This window comes from Peromyscus maniculatus, chromosome 14 (assembly GCF_049852395.1).
Source record: "Peromyscus maniculatus bairdii isolate BWxNUB_F1_BW_parent chromosome 14, HU_Pman_BW_mat_3.1, whole genome shotgun sequence".
NCBI lineage: Eukaryota > Metazoa > Chordata > Mammalia > Rodentia > Cricetidae > Peromyscus > Peromyscus maniculatus.
Genome location: NC_134865.1, coordinates 88274831 through 88290696, shown reverse-complemented (window position 1 = coordinate 88290696; position 15866 = coordinate 88274831). Strand labels below are relative to the sequence as shown.

The following is a 15866-nucleotide window of genomic DNA, read 5'->3' as shown; positions in this document are numbered from 1 at the left end:
CACCCATCTTTTGATCTTTTGGAAGCTACTGTACTATTTTCCTTTATGTTTTTATTTTATTTTTATAGAATTATGGATCACTCTCCCTGTTTGAAGTAATGTCTTCTTGCTGCAAATTATTAGTTCATTTACAGGTATCTTTTACATTCTGACAGCACTGTGCATCTCTACTATTCACTCCAACTACAGTGAAAATATCCATTTCTGTGAGCTTCATACACATCTCTGCCCTAATGCCTCCAAGGTATTACAGTCTGTCTATAATAAAGTCAGTTTTACATTTTGTGCTCACCCATACTTCCTGACCCAGGGCTTTGCAACATGTTAAGTAAGCATACTACTATTGAGCTATATCCTTACATGTCAAATGTTTGTGAAGCAAATACTGTTCCTATACCAGCAGCTAGGACTCTCACACTGGGTAGGTGGGCAACAGCAGTGGGCCACAGTGACTGGCACACAAGAGGTACTTACAGTGTTCCTTAAGTGGGTCAAAATCAGAGAGAACTTACTTCGTCTAGAAGGCGCTCCTTCTCGACTTCAATAAGATCAATCATAAGACTATAAGAATAAAACAATAAAAAAATTTTAGAACACAGAAACACACTTCTTCCAACTGAAATACCTTGAGTATTATGTATGGAAAAGAACTCTAGAATTGCAAAGATATGCTATATAATTTACCAGAACATAAGCTGTTTTCCTCAGGCTTTCTATAATATATGCCCAAGAAAATCAAAAGGCAAGTAAAAAAGAAAAGGGTTGACTTTTTTTGTGATCAAAATATTGAGCACACACAACTAGGCCAGAGCTGACTGCACACACATGTGCAGGACTGAGACCAACATCAGGAGTCTTCCTCAGTTACTCTTCACCTTACACATCAGGAAAGTATCTCTCAACTGAACTCAGAGCCTGACAGGACCAGTGCAGCCAGCTTGTTCTGGGCATGCCCCGCCTCTGTCGTCCAAGCGCTAGAATTACAGACACCCGCCATGCTCCTCTGGCATGTCTGTGGTTTCTGGGTCTGAACTCTGATTCTCATGCTTACACAGCAGGTGCTTTACACTCAACTCCCCAGCCCTGGCTGATTTTTTGTTTTTGAGACAGGGTCTCACTATGTAGATCATCAGGCTGGCTTTGAACTCACAGAGATCTGCCTACCTTTGCTTCCCAAGTACTGGGATTAAAGGTGTGCACCACCATGCCTGGCTAGCTAATGGGTTTTTACATGTCACCCCTTGGTGCACAGTCATCACCGTGGATTCAGTTATTTGCATAATGAATTATAAGTCCACACTGTATCATGTCCATAAGCAGGTCTGAGAGTGGGTTTAATTACCACCACATAATCCTACTCTAATTCAACCCTGGCACTACTCCCATGGGAATGTGGAAGAAGGGGTTATCCTACTTGTACTTCTGAACATATCTCCTAATCAGTCTGCTCTCAGCCCTAGTCAATGACAACATGCTCCTAGTGCTTTACTGACCTCCCATCTACATGCTTACACAGCATTTGATTTGATCATGTTCCTGGTCCTACTTAAGCTGTGTACAGTCAGATTCTGAAGTTACAACACAACACACGGGTCTTAGAGATTCTGAAGTCAGAGCATGACACACAAGACCATACTTACTTCTCCAATATAATCTAATCCTCCACCACCCCCTAACAATAAACTCATTTAAATAACCTTAATTAGATAGACATGTAGTAGACGCATGTATGAATATCCATTCATTATGTGTGCAGATGCAAAAGCACAGGTGTGGAGGTCAGAGGACACCTTATTTATTTTTCTTAAGGTGTGGTACTGTTTCCTTGAGACTAGGTACCTCACTAACCTGGAATGGAATTCACCAAGTAACTCTAGGCTGGCCCTCAAAAGACCCAGGGATACAGTCCTTGTTTCTGCAGTGCTGGGATTATAAGTATGTACTAAGGCCCTTGGAACCGGAGTCTCAAGCAGCTGTATAGCTGTGAGCCATCTGGCATGGGTGCCAAGAACGGAACTCAGTCCTCTGGAGGAGCAGCAGGCATCCCTAACCACTGAGCCACCTCTCAGCCTCAGAAGCGTAGTTTTAAAGCCTATTGTTTACAGCTACATTAGTTCTTCAACTGAAGTAAATAAATCAGTATTTACTGTCCCAATATGTGGGAACAATGTAAATGACTGTACCCTAGCAAACTGAGAAAGCTTAAAATTAAGCCCACATTTACAACTCAGGAGGAAGTATTTACAGACCTCCCTACACAAGGAGAGGCTCTGTGCAGTGGCTGGCCCTCTAGCTGCATGGTCTAACTGGCTGGTAGAATCAGCCCTAGCGCTGTAGTTGCTATAATGGACAACAGAGTCTTTCTAGAAGTAAAATGTTCTAAAAAATATCTGGGAAAATACATGGCACATATAAAAGCCATTTCAGATGTATATATATGTAAGTAAATGAATTTTGAAGCTTGCATCAGTGAGAGTGGTTAGAAGGGTGCTCCCAAGTTGTTTCTTCACCTTCCTAAGAAGTCATCCTTGTCTGGATCTTCATCAAAGAGTTCAATCTCCAATTCTTGTCCAGGGTGCTCATAGACTAAAGCCTGAAAATTAACGGTTGGTAGTTACTGCCGGTTTGCTGCCATAGTCAAGTACTAAGCATGGTGATTATAACAGATATTACCATGTACTTCTCTCTAGCAGTCAGCAGTTTTAGTGTACTTTCTTACTGTCAGACCACACATACTCCTCGATGACTGGGCCGTTCTAAAGTACCTGCCCACAGAACAAGTCTGCTGGGTATGTTTCATGGTTATCAGTGGGCCAAGCACAAGGCCCTGAAATAAGGTGGCAGTGTGAAGTCACCCACAGGACTGTCTAAGGCCCAAGGTCAGGTGAAGATGCAGGAAATAGCCCTAAGATCTCAAGTGGCTCCATCCAGATGCTAACCTTGGAAAGCCATCAGCCACTTAGCCATTCAAAGAATAAGGGACTGACAGGGACAGAGGACAGAGAGTGACAAGGAAGAGGCACAATGCACTACTGTTCTCGAAACAACGCTGCCCTTTAAAAACCTCCAATTTTGGATCCAGCAATTTAAGGCTACACATGACACTGCACCTGAACAGCACTGCTATAGTACTGCACTTAGCAGCCCAGGCCTCTGCAGGTAAAGACATGCAGGGGAATGGCTATTTAAAGTCAGGCAGATCCTGGCTGGGTATGGTGGTGCACACCTGTAATCATAGCACTTGGGAGGCTGAAGCAGGAGGATCATGAATTGCAGACCAGCCTGAGATACACATACATCACATCTCAAGAAAAGGAAATAAAATGTAGAGAAAAAAATGAACATAAACAAAATGAAACAAAGCAAAAAGAAACAAATACAACAAAAACAAAGCCAATAACAATGTAGTCATCTATCCACTGAGATGTAAAGATGTCCAGATAGAGTAAACAAAAAATGTATAAAACAGTATACTTTCATGTTTGTGTTTTAACCACATGTAATATTTTATAATCAGAAAAACTTACTTATATTAAGAGAATATATTGTCATTCATCACTGTGGTAGCTTTATATGACTAATGCTTTAAAAAAAAATCTCATCTGTTCACATTATAAGAATGTTTTGTGGCTGGGCGGTGGTGGTGCACACCTTTAATCCCAGCACTCGGGAAGAAGAGACCGGTAGAGCTCTGTGAGTTCGAGGCCAGCCTGTTCTACAAAAAGAGTTCCAGGCAGGCTCCAAAGCTACAGAGAAACCGTCCTGAAAAACCTAAAATAAATAAATAAATAAATAAATAAATAAATAAATAAATAAATAAATAAATAAATAAATAAGAAAATAAAAAAAAATGATTTGTGTTAGAAGATAAAGTGAAAAATTTCCCAAAAATGGGAAATTAAAAAAACTTAAACAATGGTCCAAGTTAGCCATACTTTTGTGTGACAGATATGAAATCAGACTTGTAGTGCCCTTACTCAGATACCATGTTTGGGCCCCACTGCTTACCTCATATACCTCATTCCACTTTGGACTAAGGTTCTCTTTGATGATCTTACTCTGGAAGATTTGGTTGCCCACTCGGATAATTCCATAGGGGTCTGATTTTCCCTTGACAAGGCCTTTAAGATAGGTGTCTTTTCCCTGAAGATCCTGAGCTTCAATAAAGTGAATCCTTAGGACACCCTGAAAAGAGCAGCAAACCACTTAGACTATTTGCTATGGAGAATGGAAGACACAGTGCACCCAGCTCAGCTGTGACAAGGACGCAGAAAACAAGCATTACGGGAGAACAGTATGTCATGCCTCTAGAGTAGGACTGTCGATGGGCGAGGACTCCTCAGCAGGAATGCAGTGAGCCACACAGCTGCCTGCAGAGCTTGAGCGTTCTCCATGGGGAACACTGACTGCAGAGGTCCCAGTGAAGCAACGTGCTTGTTCCCAGGAAACCACTAACACAGGCCACAAGGCTCACCAAACATCCTTACAATCTGGGACTAAGTAGGTTATAACTAACATGAGATGGTGTACCAGACCTGCTACTAAGCTTTTCTTATTCAGCAACCATGCCAATAGACCAATTCTATGAAATACTCATCTAGGATAGGCACCAAAACTACACAGAGAAACTTTATCTTGAACCGCCCCCCCCCCCCCCAAAAAAAAATTACAGGCTAATATTCCTGGCTTGTCAGGACAAGACAAACTTCTTTATAGAAGTATACATTTTAAAAGCACCCTAAGATTCTTGTCTATAGTTTCATATGACTACAGCTGAGATGATGTGGCCACCTCTTTTCCCAACATTGGCTTTAAGCTCAGAGAACAAAGGTAGCTAGATTGAGACTGGCTCCAGTGCTTATTGTACTTAATACACAAAAGAGATACCTGTATCCTAGAAGAATGAGTCCCCCCCCCCCTTTTTTTTTTGTTTTGAGACAGGGTTTCTCTGTGTAGTTTTGGTGCCTCTCCTGGATTTCGCTCCGTAGACCAGGCTGGCCTCGAACTCACAAAGATCCGCCTGCATCTGCCTCCCAAGTGCTGGGATTAAAGACATGCACCACCACCGCCCGACAAGTTCCCTTTCTTACATCTAGAGTATCATGTTGAAATTGAACAATATAATCTTATCATCAAATTAAATGGAGTGTGCTTTCTTAAAAAAATTATAAGGAGTCGTCTGAGGATATAGGTCCTGGGTTTAAGCCTCAGCATCAAAGAGAGGTTAAAAAAAGAAGGTTTGGTATATATGCAGGGTGTGTTGTGTGTGTCTATATGGTCATGCATGTTTACTAATGTTTGTATTGTTGAAATCTGAGAAAAAGAAAATCTGAGAAAAGGCATCAATGCTATCTCTACTTCAGGAAATAAAACTGAAAAATAAAACACAGCCATTAAAATGGCACCACCTTATCTCCTTCTGTTTCAGTCAAACTAGAATGTATACATTCTAGTATAGAATATATAGAAGAATGTATAGAATGTATCAGTACTATTCCTTACTGTAGATAATCCATGGTACTACTGTTTCCTTGACCTCTGTGACTCCACAACAAACGGCTGCATCTCTAATGCAGAGTCAGGCCTCACCTTTGCCTGCAGTGGTTCTGTCTCCTCAAGGCGACTCCATAGACATATGACCCAGTTCTACGTTCCGTATTTTATAGAAGCTGAAACTAAGGCCCAGCCATAAATCTCCAAGAGTTCTCTTTTTCCTCTCTGTTCAGTGCAGCTGTTACCCAGTGCCTCTTCTGCCACTGTGGTGGTTTGAATAAGGATGGCTCCCATAGGTTCATGTATTTAAATGCTTAGGGAACGGCACTATTTGAAAGGATTAAGAGGTATGGCGTTGTTGGAGGAAATGTGTCACTAGGGGTGCACTTTGAGGTTTCAGAAGCCCAAACCAGCCCCAGTGTCTCTCTCTTCCTACTCACTGCCTGTGGATCAGGATGTAGAGCTCTCAGCTCCTTCTCCAGCACCAGTTCTGCCTGCGTGCTGCCAAGCTTCCTGCCATGATGATAATTAAACCACTGAACTGTAAGCCAGCCCCGATTAAATGCTTTCCTTTATAAGAGTTGTCATAGTGTCTCTTTACAGCAAGACTAACTTTACTGACGACGACAACGACAGTTACCCTATAATATTAAGCAACTCCAGAAATAATCACATTCAATGTCTGAGAGAAAGCTTAGCTACATCATCATATCAGACTTTTCATTGTACCAGCAGTCTCATCCCACTTGTTGCTGAAAGTGATTATAGCTCCATAAAAAACAAATATAGCATATACCTTCTGAGATAACTTTTGCCTGATGTTCACTGATACCCTTATAACTTGGGATTACATTTGTAGAACTAAGCCCTACTGGTACCCTGAAGGAGCATGACTGAAGTGTAAGAACTCCTGAAGTCTCTGGACAGCCTTAGGGTTAGAGGCTCCCTAGTACATCTCCGAGGGAGTACAGAGCAGCTACCAATGTATTAACATAAATGGCAAGATAGCTGTTCAGAAAGACAAGGAAAGTCTAAAGATTAACACCCTGTGGTTAGGTTAGGAGGTGGTGGCACACACCTTTATTCCCAGCACTTAGGGAGGCAGTGGCAGGAGGATCTCGGTGAGTTCGAGGTCAGCCTGGTCTACAGAACTAGTTCCAGGACAGCCAGGGCTACACAGAGAAACCCTATCTCAAAACAAAACAAAACAAAAAACACCCTGCACTTAAAAAGGTCCTAGTATGTGTTTAAATTCTAGTGAATACAAATGCACGCTTACCTTTGGTATGGGAAACCGCAACTGTGCTATTTGAACTTCACTGACAAGAGGAACAGTGATTCGATTGGGAAGCACCAGATAGTTTGATATTATATCCAAAATGATAGTATCAGATAAACCACTGTTAGTTGAGAGATAAACAACAAACAATCAGTTTTACACACACACACACACACACACACACACACACACACACACACACACACACAGGTGCTGTTACCTTTAATAACAAACATGCACAGCCTCAATACTACCCCATGTATGGGGTGGGAGTTCCCTAACTTTTCCAGAATAGTACTTAGAGGTAATATTTTAATGCTTCAGCTATACTGCTGTTGTAACTATGGGGCAGAATTTATTTTTGTAATACAACATAAAATTCTAGCTCCATTCCATAATTTCCTGAACAACTTTTTAAATATTCTTATATTGTTTAATCATAGACTTAAGATACATTTCTTTACATTTGTTTTTTGACATAAACATTTCAAACATAAATAAAAGTATAGAGGATAACACAGTAAACATTCATGAACCAATTTCATGATTTAATTCTACATATACTATACTATAATATAGTTTATACTGACATAAGATTTACACATTATTAGAAGATATTACTGTGAAGAATTTGCTTACACTATAATTGAGTAAAATGAAACTAGTTATGTGTGCAAATGAAATGTACAAGTTCACATGTGTGTCTACTATGATTGTGTAAGACCCTTAGTGAATAAAATGGTTTCAGACTGGCTACAGTTTTGTGAGGGGTAGGACATATCCATCCACGCCACACTGCCATTTATAGAGCTCATACTGTGTAATTTGCGAGCAGAGAGATGATCACTTAGCCTTATTTCATCCTCCAATGATGCTGAAGAAAGACAAGGTAGAAGGATACTCTTACATTAACCTTTGCAGATATTTGTTGCTTACATCTGGCTAATAAAATCCAGCAAGCACTGTTATTTCCAGGGAAAGTTCTTTCTTTATATGGGATACAGCTACATCATTCATTTTGTGTGTGTGTGTGTGTGTGTGTGTGTGTGTGTGTGTGTGTGTGTGTGTGTGTGTTGTCCAAGTGATTGAACATTTCTTGTTTTCTTCATAGGGCATATACAGAACTCAAACCTGGCTGTTAAAGCTACAGGAACCTGTCCGAGATAGGTAGACACAGAAGGTAACCTGGAGTCTCTTTCACAACTAGCAGGAAAGGCTGCCGTTTGCGGAACAGGCACTCAGCTGCTGCACACAGCAACAATCTGACTGAAGACAAGATCTAGGACTCACCTGCATGTAGACTGTATGAACAGCCCACATCACTTGGCATCAAAACCTGCCTGAGCCTGACACCTCACAAAGAAGCTCTGTGAGCTGTAAAGGCAGCCCCAGCTTAAGCGCTGAGAACAGCTGTGAGATTGCTATGCCATCTGTGTCTAAGGGCTAGGGCAGTGGTCGGCTTAGCGCAGATGTGTGATGATGAGTGACAGCACTGAATCTTAAAGGTGGTGTTTCCACACTGAATTATTATTATTTTAAAAAGTATCATTGGGGAGCTGAGTGTGTAGCTCAGAGGTATGATGTAGTTTAGCAAATACAAAATCCTGAGTTTAATCCCCAGCACTGCAAATAAAAAAAAAATTACCCGTGTCAATTTAAAACAGTATTTTGTTTGTAATCAAGATTCTAATGAACTTATTAATAAACCTTTAAAGTTGTACTTTCTTTTTTCCCCCTGGATTTCTACTTATTTATTTTTATTTTTTTTTTGAAACAGGAAATTTTACATACTCTCTATTCCAAGAGGAAAGAGCGAGGGCACAGTTAAGTTCTACTTTCTTATCCACAGATCTTTTGACAATAATAGTACTTTTCTTAACCTGGTAAACCACACTCCACTTTATTTGTGACTATGTCTCAGATTATTAAAGCTGCTATTTTTTACTGATAATGAAACAAAACTTTGTTTTAGCAGTCATTTCAGAGGCATAAACAAGTATCTAGAAATAGGAAAAATATAATCTGAAATAAAAAGTTTTGGAATTGAATTTGTAAGCTAAATAGCTTAAGTTTTAATAAGTTTTGTAGGACAGATTGCACTCTGTCCCACTCTACCATTTCAGACATACAGACAGTGACTCATCTAACCCTCCCACAGGCAGAGCGCACTCGGTGACTCAGGTGCCTGTTACAGGACCATTTCCTTGTTTATTATCCACTAAACTATTACTGAATGGAGAAGAGCTTCCAGGGCTTTGGTCAGAGACTTCACCTCCAGGTTCCATTCTGACCCACCCTTTCCAGAGTGACAGTGAGGGAGGGTGGAACACAGCACTCACTGCAACCAGACCGACAAGACTTACTTCAGTCCAGGGATGTCCAGCAGATTCGTCAGTCCTGTCCAGTTAATCTCCAAAAGCTGTTTTTAAAGAGGAGGAAAAATGTTAAACATCAATAATGTTTCCAGGTATCACAGCAAATACAAACCTCTTCCCAATACACCTTTTCCAATGTGTACTACATCAAAGACAGCTTTCGTTCACTGCACATGAAGACCTGCCCCAGTTTTCACTTTTTGATAATGCCATAGTTTTCCCTACTAAAAACATAATAATTTGTTTGCCCTCTCTCTTATGGATGGATCCATGGAATATTTTTCAATTTCTTCTTTATTATAAAGTTAACAATTCAGCGAATATCCTTTGTCTTGTTAGTTTGTTTCTGTTATTTGTTTGTTTGAGACAGAATTTACTATGTAGCCTTGGCTGACCTAGAACTTACTATGAAAACCAGGCTGATCTTAGATTCACAGAGATGGATGGGCCTGCCTCTGCCTCCGCAGTACAGGGATTAAAGACGTGCACCACCATGCCCAGCATGAATACACACGCTCATATATACACATGCAGACTGTCAATCAGTCAGCAAGATAACTCAAAGGATGACAGTGCTTGCCACACAAGCCTGATGACCTGAATTCAATCGCCAAGAACCATGGTACAAGAAGAAAACATTGGAGTACCCTAAGTAAAAATTTTAAAGTGGGATATGATGCTAAAGATTATGTTCACTTTCAGTATCAATACCTAAGATCTCTAAAATTACTACACAAATTTCTATTACCCAAAAAAAAAAAAAAGTTTTTTAAAATTTCTTTTACTATCAAAAGTATGGAACAGAATCATTTCTCCACACTGTTGCCAAAACCAGACATTAAAACTCAGTCCAGCTGGTAGTTGAACAATGGTGTTTTACTTTAAATTTTTTAATTTGTATTTTCCTATGAATAGAACATGTTCCGTCTATTCATTGGATATTTATAATAATCTCAGAAATTCTTACATATTTAGGTAGGATTCCATTAAGTAGACATAAACAGTTAAAACTATGGATTGTAAATACTGATTTTCTCTACCAAAATGGATACTGTGCACAATAAAGTATGAAGTGTTTCATACTTGTGGAGGGCATATTAAGTGAAACTGCACAATCCACACTGCTCAAGAGCCTTCTGGAAGTTAGTGGCTATATACAAATAGTTAGCAGGCAACTACACAGAGCCAAGCTAAAGGGAAGAAGCAACACATTTCAAAACACCCTTCATGACTGTTTCCAGCAGGAGAAAAAAGAGATGACACACAGAAAGGACATGAGGCTTGTTCCAGAGCACATGTTATACACCCAGTGTCATTTCTTTGAAGAAAACTCATTTTCCCTCTCCCAGCAGGTATCAACTGCAAACAGCTTCTTGACTGGGGTGGGACTTTGTAAGGTCTGTGTGTGCTGCCCTAGTCTTTGAGAGTTCACATGTGCATCAGCCCTGTGGTGTCTGGAAGATGCTGTTTCTGTGGAATCATCCACCACCTCAGGTTCTTATAGATTTTCTACCTACTCTTCACCATAGATACCTGATCCTTGAAGGGAAGGGTTTGATAGACACTGCATTTGGAACTCAGGGATTCACTGTCTGCACACTGTCAGTAATGGGTTCTGTGTTAATTAACATCTACTGGAGGAAGCTTCTCTGATGAAGGTTGAGTGATGCCCTGACCTATGGATATAGCATTATGCTGTGGATATCGTTCTATATAAATAAAACACTGATGGCCAGTGACCAGACAGGAAGTATAGGAGGGACAAGGAGAGAGGAGAATTGGGGAAACAGGAATAAGGAAGGAGAGACACTGCAGCCAGCGGCAGGACAAGCAGCATGTAAAGACGCTGGTAAGCCACCAGCCACATGGCAAGGTATAGATTTATAGAAATGGGTTAATTTAAGATATAAGAACAGTTAGCAAGAAGCCTGCCACGGCCATACAGTTTATAAGTATTATAAGCGTCTGAGTGATTATTTTATACGTGGATTGTGGGACTGCGGGGTTTGGTGGAACCTGGAGAGAAGCCCTCCAGCAACAGCATTATGTCATTAGGAGTCATTTTATTGCTATATTCATTTAGCAGAATAATAGTAGCAGGTTTGACCCTAGGTCCCATGACCCAACTAGTTTCTCGTTCTTGGGGACATTAACAGTATCAGGTGTGAGTTATATCTCAGGAAGTGGACCTTAAATCCAACTAAAAAGTGGTTGGTTACCTCTATAAATTTGTGCCACTATTGAACGAGCATATCTTGTGGGCAGGCTGCTGTTGTAGGTGGTAGGGTTTGTAGCTAGGTGAGATTGATGATTACTTTTCTCCTCTGGTAGCATTTATAGTACCTTCCAGTAGTGGTAAAGTTTCTAGTTAGGTACCAGCTCAATTTCTCCCTTTTCTATGATGTAAGTCATTCTTCAGCAATAAGGTTTTGCCTTCAGGTGGTGAAGGGTAACCAGTAGCACATAATGTTCTTTTAGAACTTGTTCCCTGTAGTTATCCAGGTGTTCTTTTGTTTATTTTTTGAGACAGGATTTCACTGAAGGACACTTTCATGACCAGGACGATAAAGCTTGAAAAGACATGAATTCCCAAGCATCTGGTTCTGCATCAATGTTTGAAGTCATTCAGGGAACTGATAAGCACCATGACTAACAAGCTCATTTTCATTTCTCTTTCCTTTAGTATTATAGTCAAAGAATCCCTTCAGCACTTAAAAGGAGAAGGATCTCCCTACCCCAGCAAAATATTCTGATTTTATTAGAAAACCTAGAATGCTGGGCAGAGGGGCCATAACTTTAATCCCAGCATTGGGGAGATGAGAGGCAGGTGGATCTCTGATTTAAGGCCAACCTAGTCTACAGAGTGATTTCCAGGATAGTCAGGACTCGCCATCCAGTTTTGATCTTCAAACTGCTTATATTACACATTATTCTATGCAGTAATCTGAAACTATTCCCATTACCAGCTTTGACATTCTATTTATTTTACCAAAATTATAACTCAAAACAAAAGAACTCTGTGCCTAATTGCAATGATTCATCAGTTCTTCAGCTTTTCCCCATATGCACTGCTATTCCTCAGCAAGACTAGTAGAGAAGAAGACACGCCCACAGTTGGTTCAAGAAATCTATTACAACATAGATAAATGTGCTATACAAAAATCACGGCCACTGCAATGTGCTTTGAATCTCAGTTACTTGTGAAGCTGAAGCAGGAGTATTGCTTGAGTACAAGAGTTCAGAGACAGTCTAGGCAACAAAGCAACTCAGTCTCTCTCTTATTAACTTTGTAAATAATAAAATATCATTATAAAGTATCTAATGGTTGACTTGTTTTATTTTTGAAAATATGACTCTGAGCCAGGAGTGAAGCTCAGTGGCAGAGCATAAATGGAGACGTGGATCAGATCCCCAGTACCTAGGAAGAGAATGACTGCTTCAACTTAGGGCAAGCCTGGGCTACATAGTAAGTGTGATGCCAGTTTGAACTACACAGACTCTGTCTTCCCCTTTCTCTACCTCCAAAAAAGTATGCTTCTGTTTGAACAGACGTATGTGAGGGCTACCTGCTCATATTTAGCCAGCTATGACTTAAGACTGTAAAGGCCTAACATGGCACTCAAACATCAGTTAGTACTTGAATATTAGTACTTAACACTAACTTCAGTTAGTACTTAACACTGTTGTTAATACTTAAGTGATATAAACACAACTGGCAAATAAAATCTCCATAAAAGAACACTTAAAATGCTTTGCTTATGGACACCTAGAGAAAAAAAAAACCACCTCTCTGAAGAAGTCTTTCTACCACCAAAACAAGATTAAATGGCACCAAAAGCAGGAAAAGGCTTCCATGTTTACACAGCATAAACGCTTTACACACAAACACAAAAGCCTTTAAGTGTAATCTTAAAAAAGGAAGCTAAAGAACTAGACATTCAAAAAAATCATGTATAAAACTAGTCTTAATTGTAGGTATTCAAATTTATAGTTAGTTACAGAATTGAGAAAAGCTGCCTTTGAGTTTTACAGATAATTCAGCCCTAGATGGATTTCATCCGTAGCTTTTGAACTTCACAGCTAGATTATAGAAGGACAGAGTGAAAAGATCTCCTCACTTGCCCCACATAGGAGGGAGTGCTTCTGTTTTAAGCCACTCCTGCTGCCCTGCCTTTGGTATGCTTCACCCCCTTTCTCCTTAGTCTACCTCTATAGACGATGTTACCAGCTTGCACTTCCTTCTAAGCCTTTGTATCCTTGTTTTGGACAGCATTTGCTATTACTATAGGTAACATGCAGGGCTTCTTCCACCCAAGTGAGTCTCACTGACATGACTGAGGAACTTCTAATAGGCAGTCCTAAAGCCCTGAGAACAACTGTTAGGGAGAAGGTAATGCTGAGGTACCCCAATAAGGAAGATCCCAGGCTATGAGGATATTCAAAGCACTAGGGTTAGGGAGGGAGGGAGTTTAAGAATACAAGTGTGTCTGTGCAGGAGAATGAGAATGAAGAAATAAATGTGTCAGAAGATGAGTTTGTGCATAAAAAGAAATTAAGAGTGACAGAGTGGAATGTGAGAAAGTAAAGGTGTGCATGGGGAGAAGTGGGTATGAGAGAGAATGAGTGTGAGAGAAAATGAATGTGAAAAAAATGCGTAAGTGGAGAGAGGATCAAGGATAAAAGAATAGCATGACAGAGGATGAATGTGTGAGGGTTAGTACTGATTATTAACTTGACAGATCTGGAGTTACCTAGGAGCAAACATCTGGGAATGCCTATGAAGGATTACCTCAATTAGGTTACTTGAGGTGGGGAGATTGCCCTAAATGTGGTGGCATCACTCCACAGGCCAGAGTGCTGAATTGAATAAAAAGAGAAAGGCTATTTAAATATAAAGCACTCAACTCTTGCTGTTTCCACACTGTGGAGGTGATGTGACCAGTCTCCTGCTGCTGTGACTTTTCCATCATGATGGACCAAACCTTCAAACTGCGAGCTGAAATAACCCCTTTCTCCCAAGTTGCTTTTTTCGGGGTTACTTTATCATAGCCAGAGGAAAAGTAACTAATAAAGGATGTATGAGAAAAAGACAGAGGTTGAGCATGTGTGTGAGAAAGAGACTGGGTGTGAGAGAAATGTATAAGAATGAATGTGACAGGGGTCTATGTGTAGGTATAAGGATGAGTGGGAGAGAAAATGAATGCTAGAAAATGAGTAGGGGTCTTAATTACTTCTGTATTGCTGTGAAGAGAGACCACGGCCAATGCAACTATAAAAAGAAACACTTTAGGGGGGAATCACAGTTACAGAGGCTTAGAGTCCAGGACCATCATGATGGGGGGCATGGCAGCAGGCAGACAGGCATGGAGCTTGAGTAGTAGCTCAGAGTTTACATCATGAACCACAGAGAAAGCTAAACATGAATGGTGTGAGCTTTTGAAACAGTTCTACCAGTGTGGGGAACCATTCAACTATATGAGCCTATATGAGTCATTCTCATTCAAACCACCAAAGACTGTGAGAAAGATCAGTTGTGAAAGTGCAGGTGTTTGTGAGGAAAAGTGAGACAAACAAGTGTGAAATAAACAAGTCTATACAACAGTGCAAGTGAGTATGTGAGAGAATGAATATGTAAGAGAGAATGAGTACATAAGGACACAAGGAAAAAACTGCCAGGGAAAGCAATTAGGGCAGCCCTTTGAAAAGCATGCTTGGGAACACAACTAAATTATTTGGTCCCTCCTGATCTCCCTAAAGACTGGTATCAGGACAATGACAACCAGGGCCTCTGGATGACTGAAATCTCTATTTCAGGAGACTAAGGTGTAAGTGGAATGTGTGTTTCCAAACACAGGAAGTCATCTCTGAGCTGTGACAAGCACAATAGAGAATGTGGTCCATGATTATGAAAGAACATCATGTTTTATCCAGAACAACAAAACGTGCACAATTTTATGAAAACCATAGAGATGGACCATCAAGATGGCTCAGAGTAGCCGGGCGTTGGTGGCGCACGCCTTTAATCCCAGCACTTGGGAGGCAGAGCCAGGCGGATCTCTGTGAGTTCGAGGCCAGCCTGGGCTACCAAGTGAGCTCCAGGAAAGGCGCAAAGCTACACAGAGAAACCCTGTCTCGAAAAACCAAAAAAAAAAAAAAAAAAAAAAAAAAAAGATGGCTCAGAGTGTAAAGGCACTCGCTGCCAAGCATGATGACCTGGGTTCAATTCCTGGGGCCTACGCAGAAGGAGAGAATTGACTCTCGTAAGTTGCCCTTTGACTTTGACATGTGTGCTATTGTGTACTCACATGCAGGTAGGTGCACTCAGACACAGATACACACACACACACACACACACACACACACACACACACACACACACACACACAGAAAAAGAAACCCAGAGATGTTCTTCTCTAGTACTTCAAGATGGGACTGCCTGAGTTATGTAGTAAAGCTGATAAGGCTGACTGTAGCAACTGGCTCTGAGCACTCCCTGCATGGCAGAAGTCTAGGGCGGGTCATTTGGGACATCTGTTGAAAATGCAAGCTGAGAGCTCCACTAGTCTTCAGCAGGGTTTTACCCTAATGCTATTATTTGGTAGTTTTGGGCTGGCAGTAAAGTTAAGGATATCTTCCTTATATTTTAAGGCCTCATGACTTAGCAGGAAAAAACCTGGGAAGAGTACTACTCTGGTGGCATAGGAAAACTGAGTTCCTGG

General features: G+C 40.7%; 1 protein-coding gene across 2 annotated transcripts in view; it reads right to left on the bottom strand.

The window, feature by feature from the left end:
• Esyt2 (extended synaptotagmin 2) overlaps positions 1 to 15866 on the bottom strand; it is a 93401-nt gene that overhangs the window by 23651 nt on the left and 53884 nt on the right. For both annotated transcript variants that reach the window (XM_076551564.1, XM_076551563.1), the window contains exons 7-11: positions 9136 to 9191; positions 6773 to 6893; positions 4009 to 4185; positions 2511 to 2593; positions 513 to 561 (exon numbers count right to left, since the gene is read on the bottom strand). In XM_076551564.1, coding sequence (XP_076407679.1) covers positions 513 to 561; positions 2511 to 2593; positions 4009 to 4185; positions 6773 to 6893; positions 9136 to 9191 — 486 coding nt within the window. The remainder of the gene's footprint in view (positions 1 to 512; positions 562 to 2510; positions 2594 to 4008; positions 4186 to 6772; positions 6894 to 9135; positions 9192 to 15866) is intronic.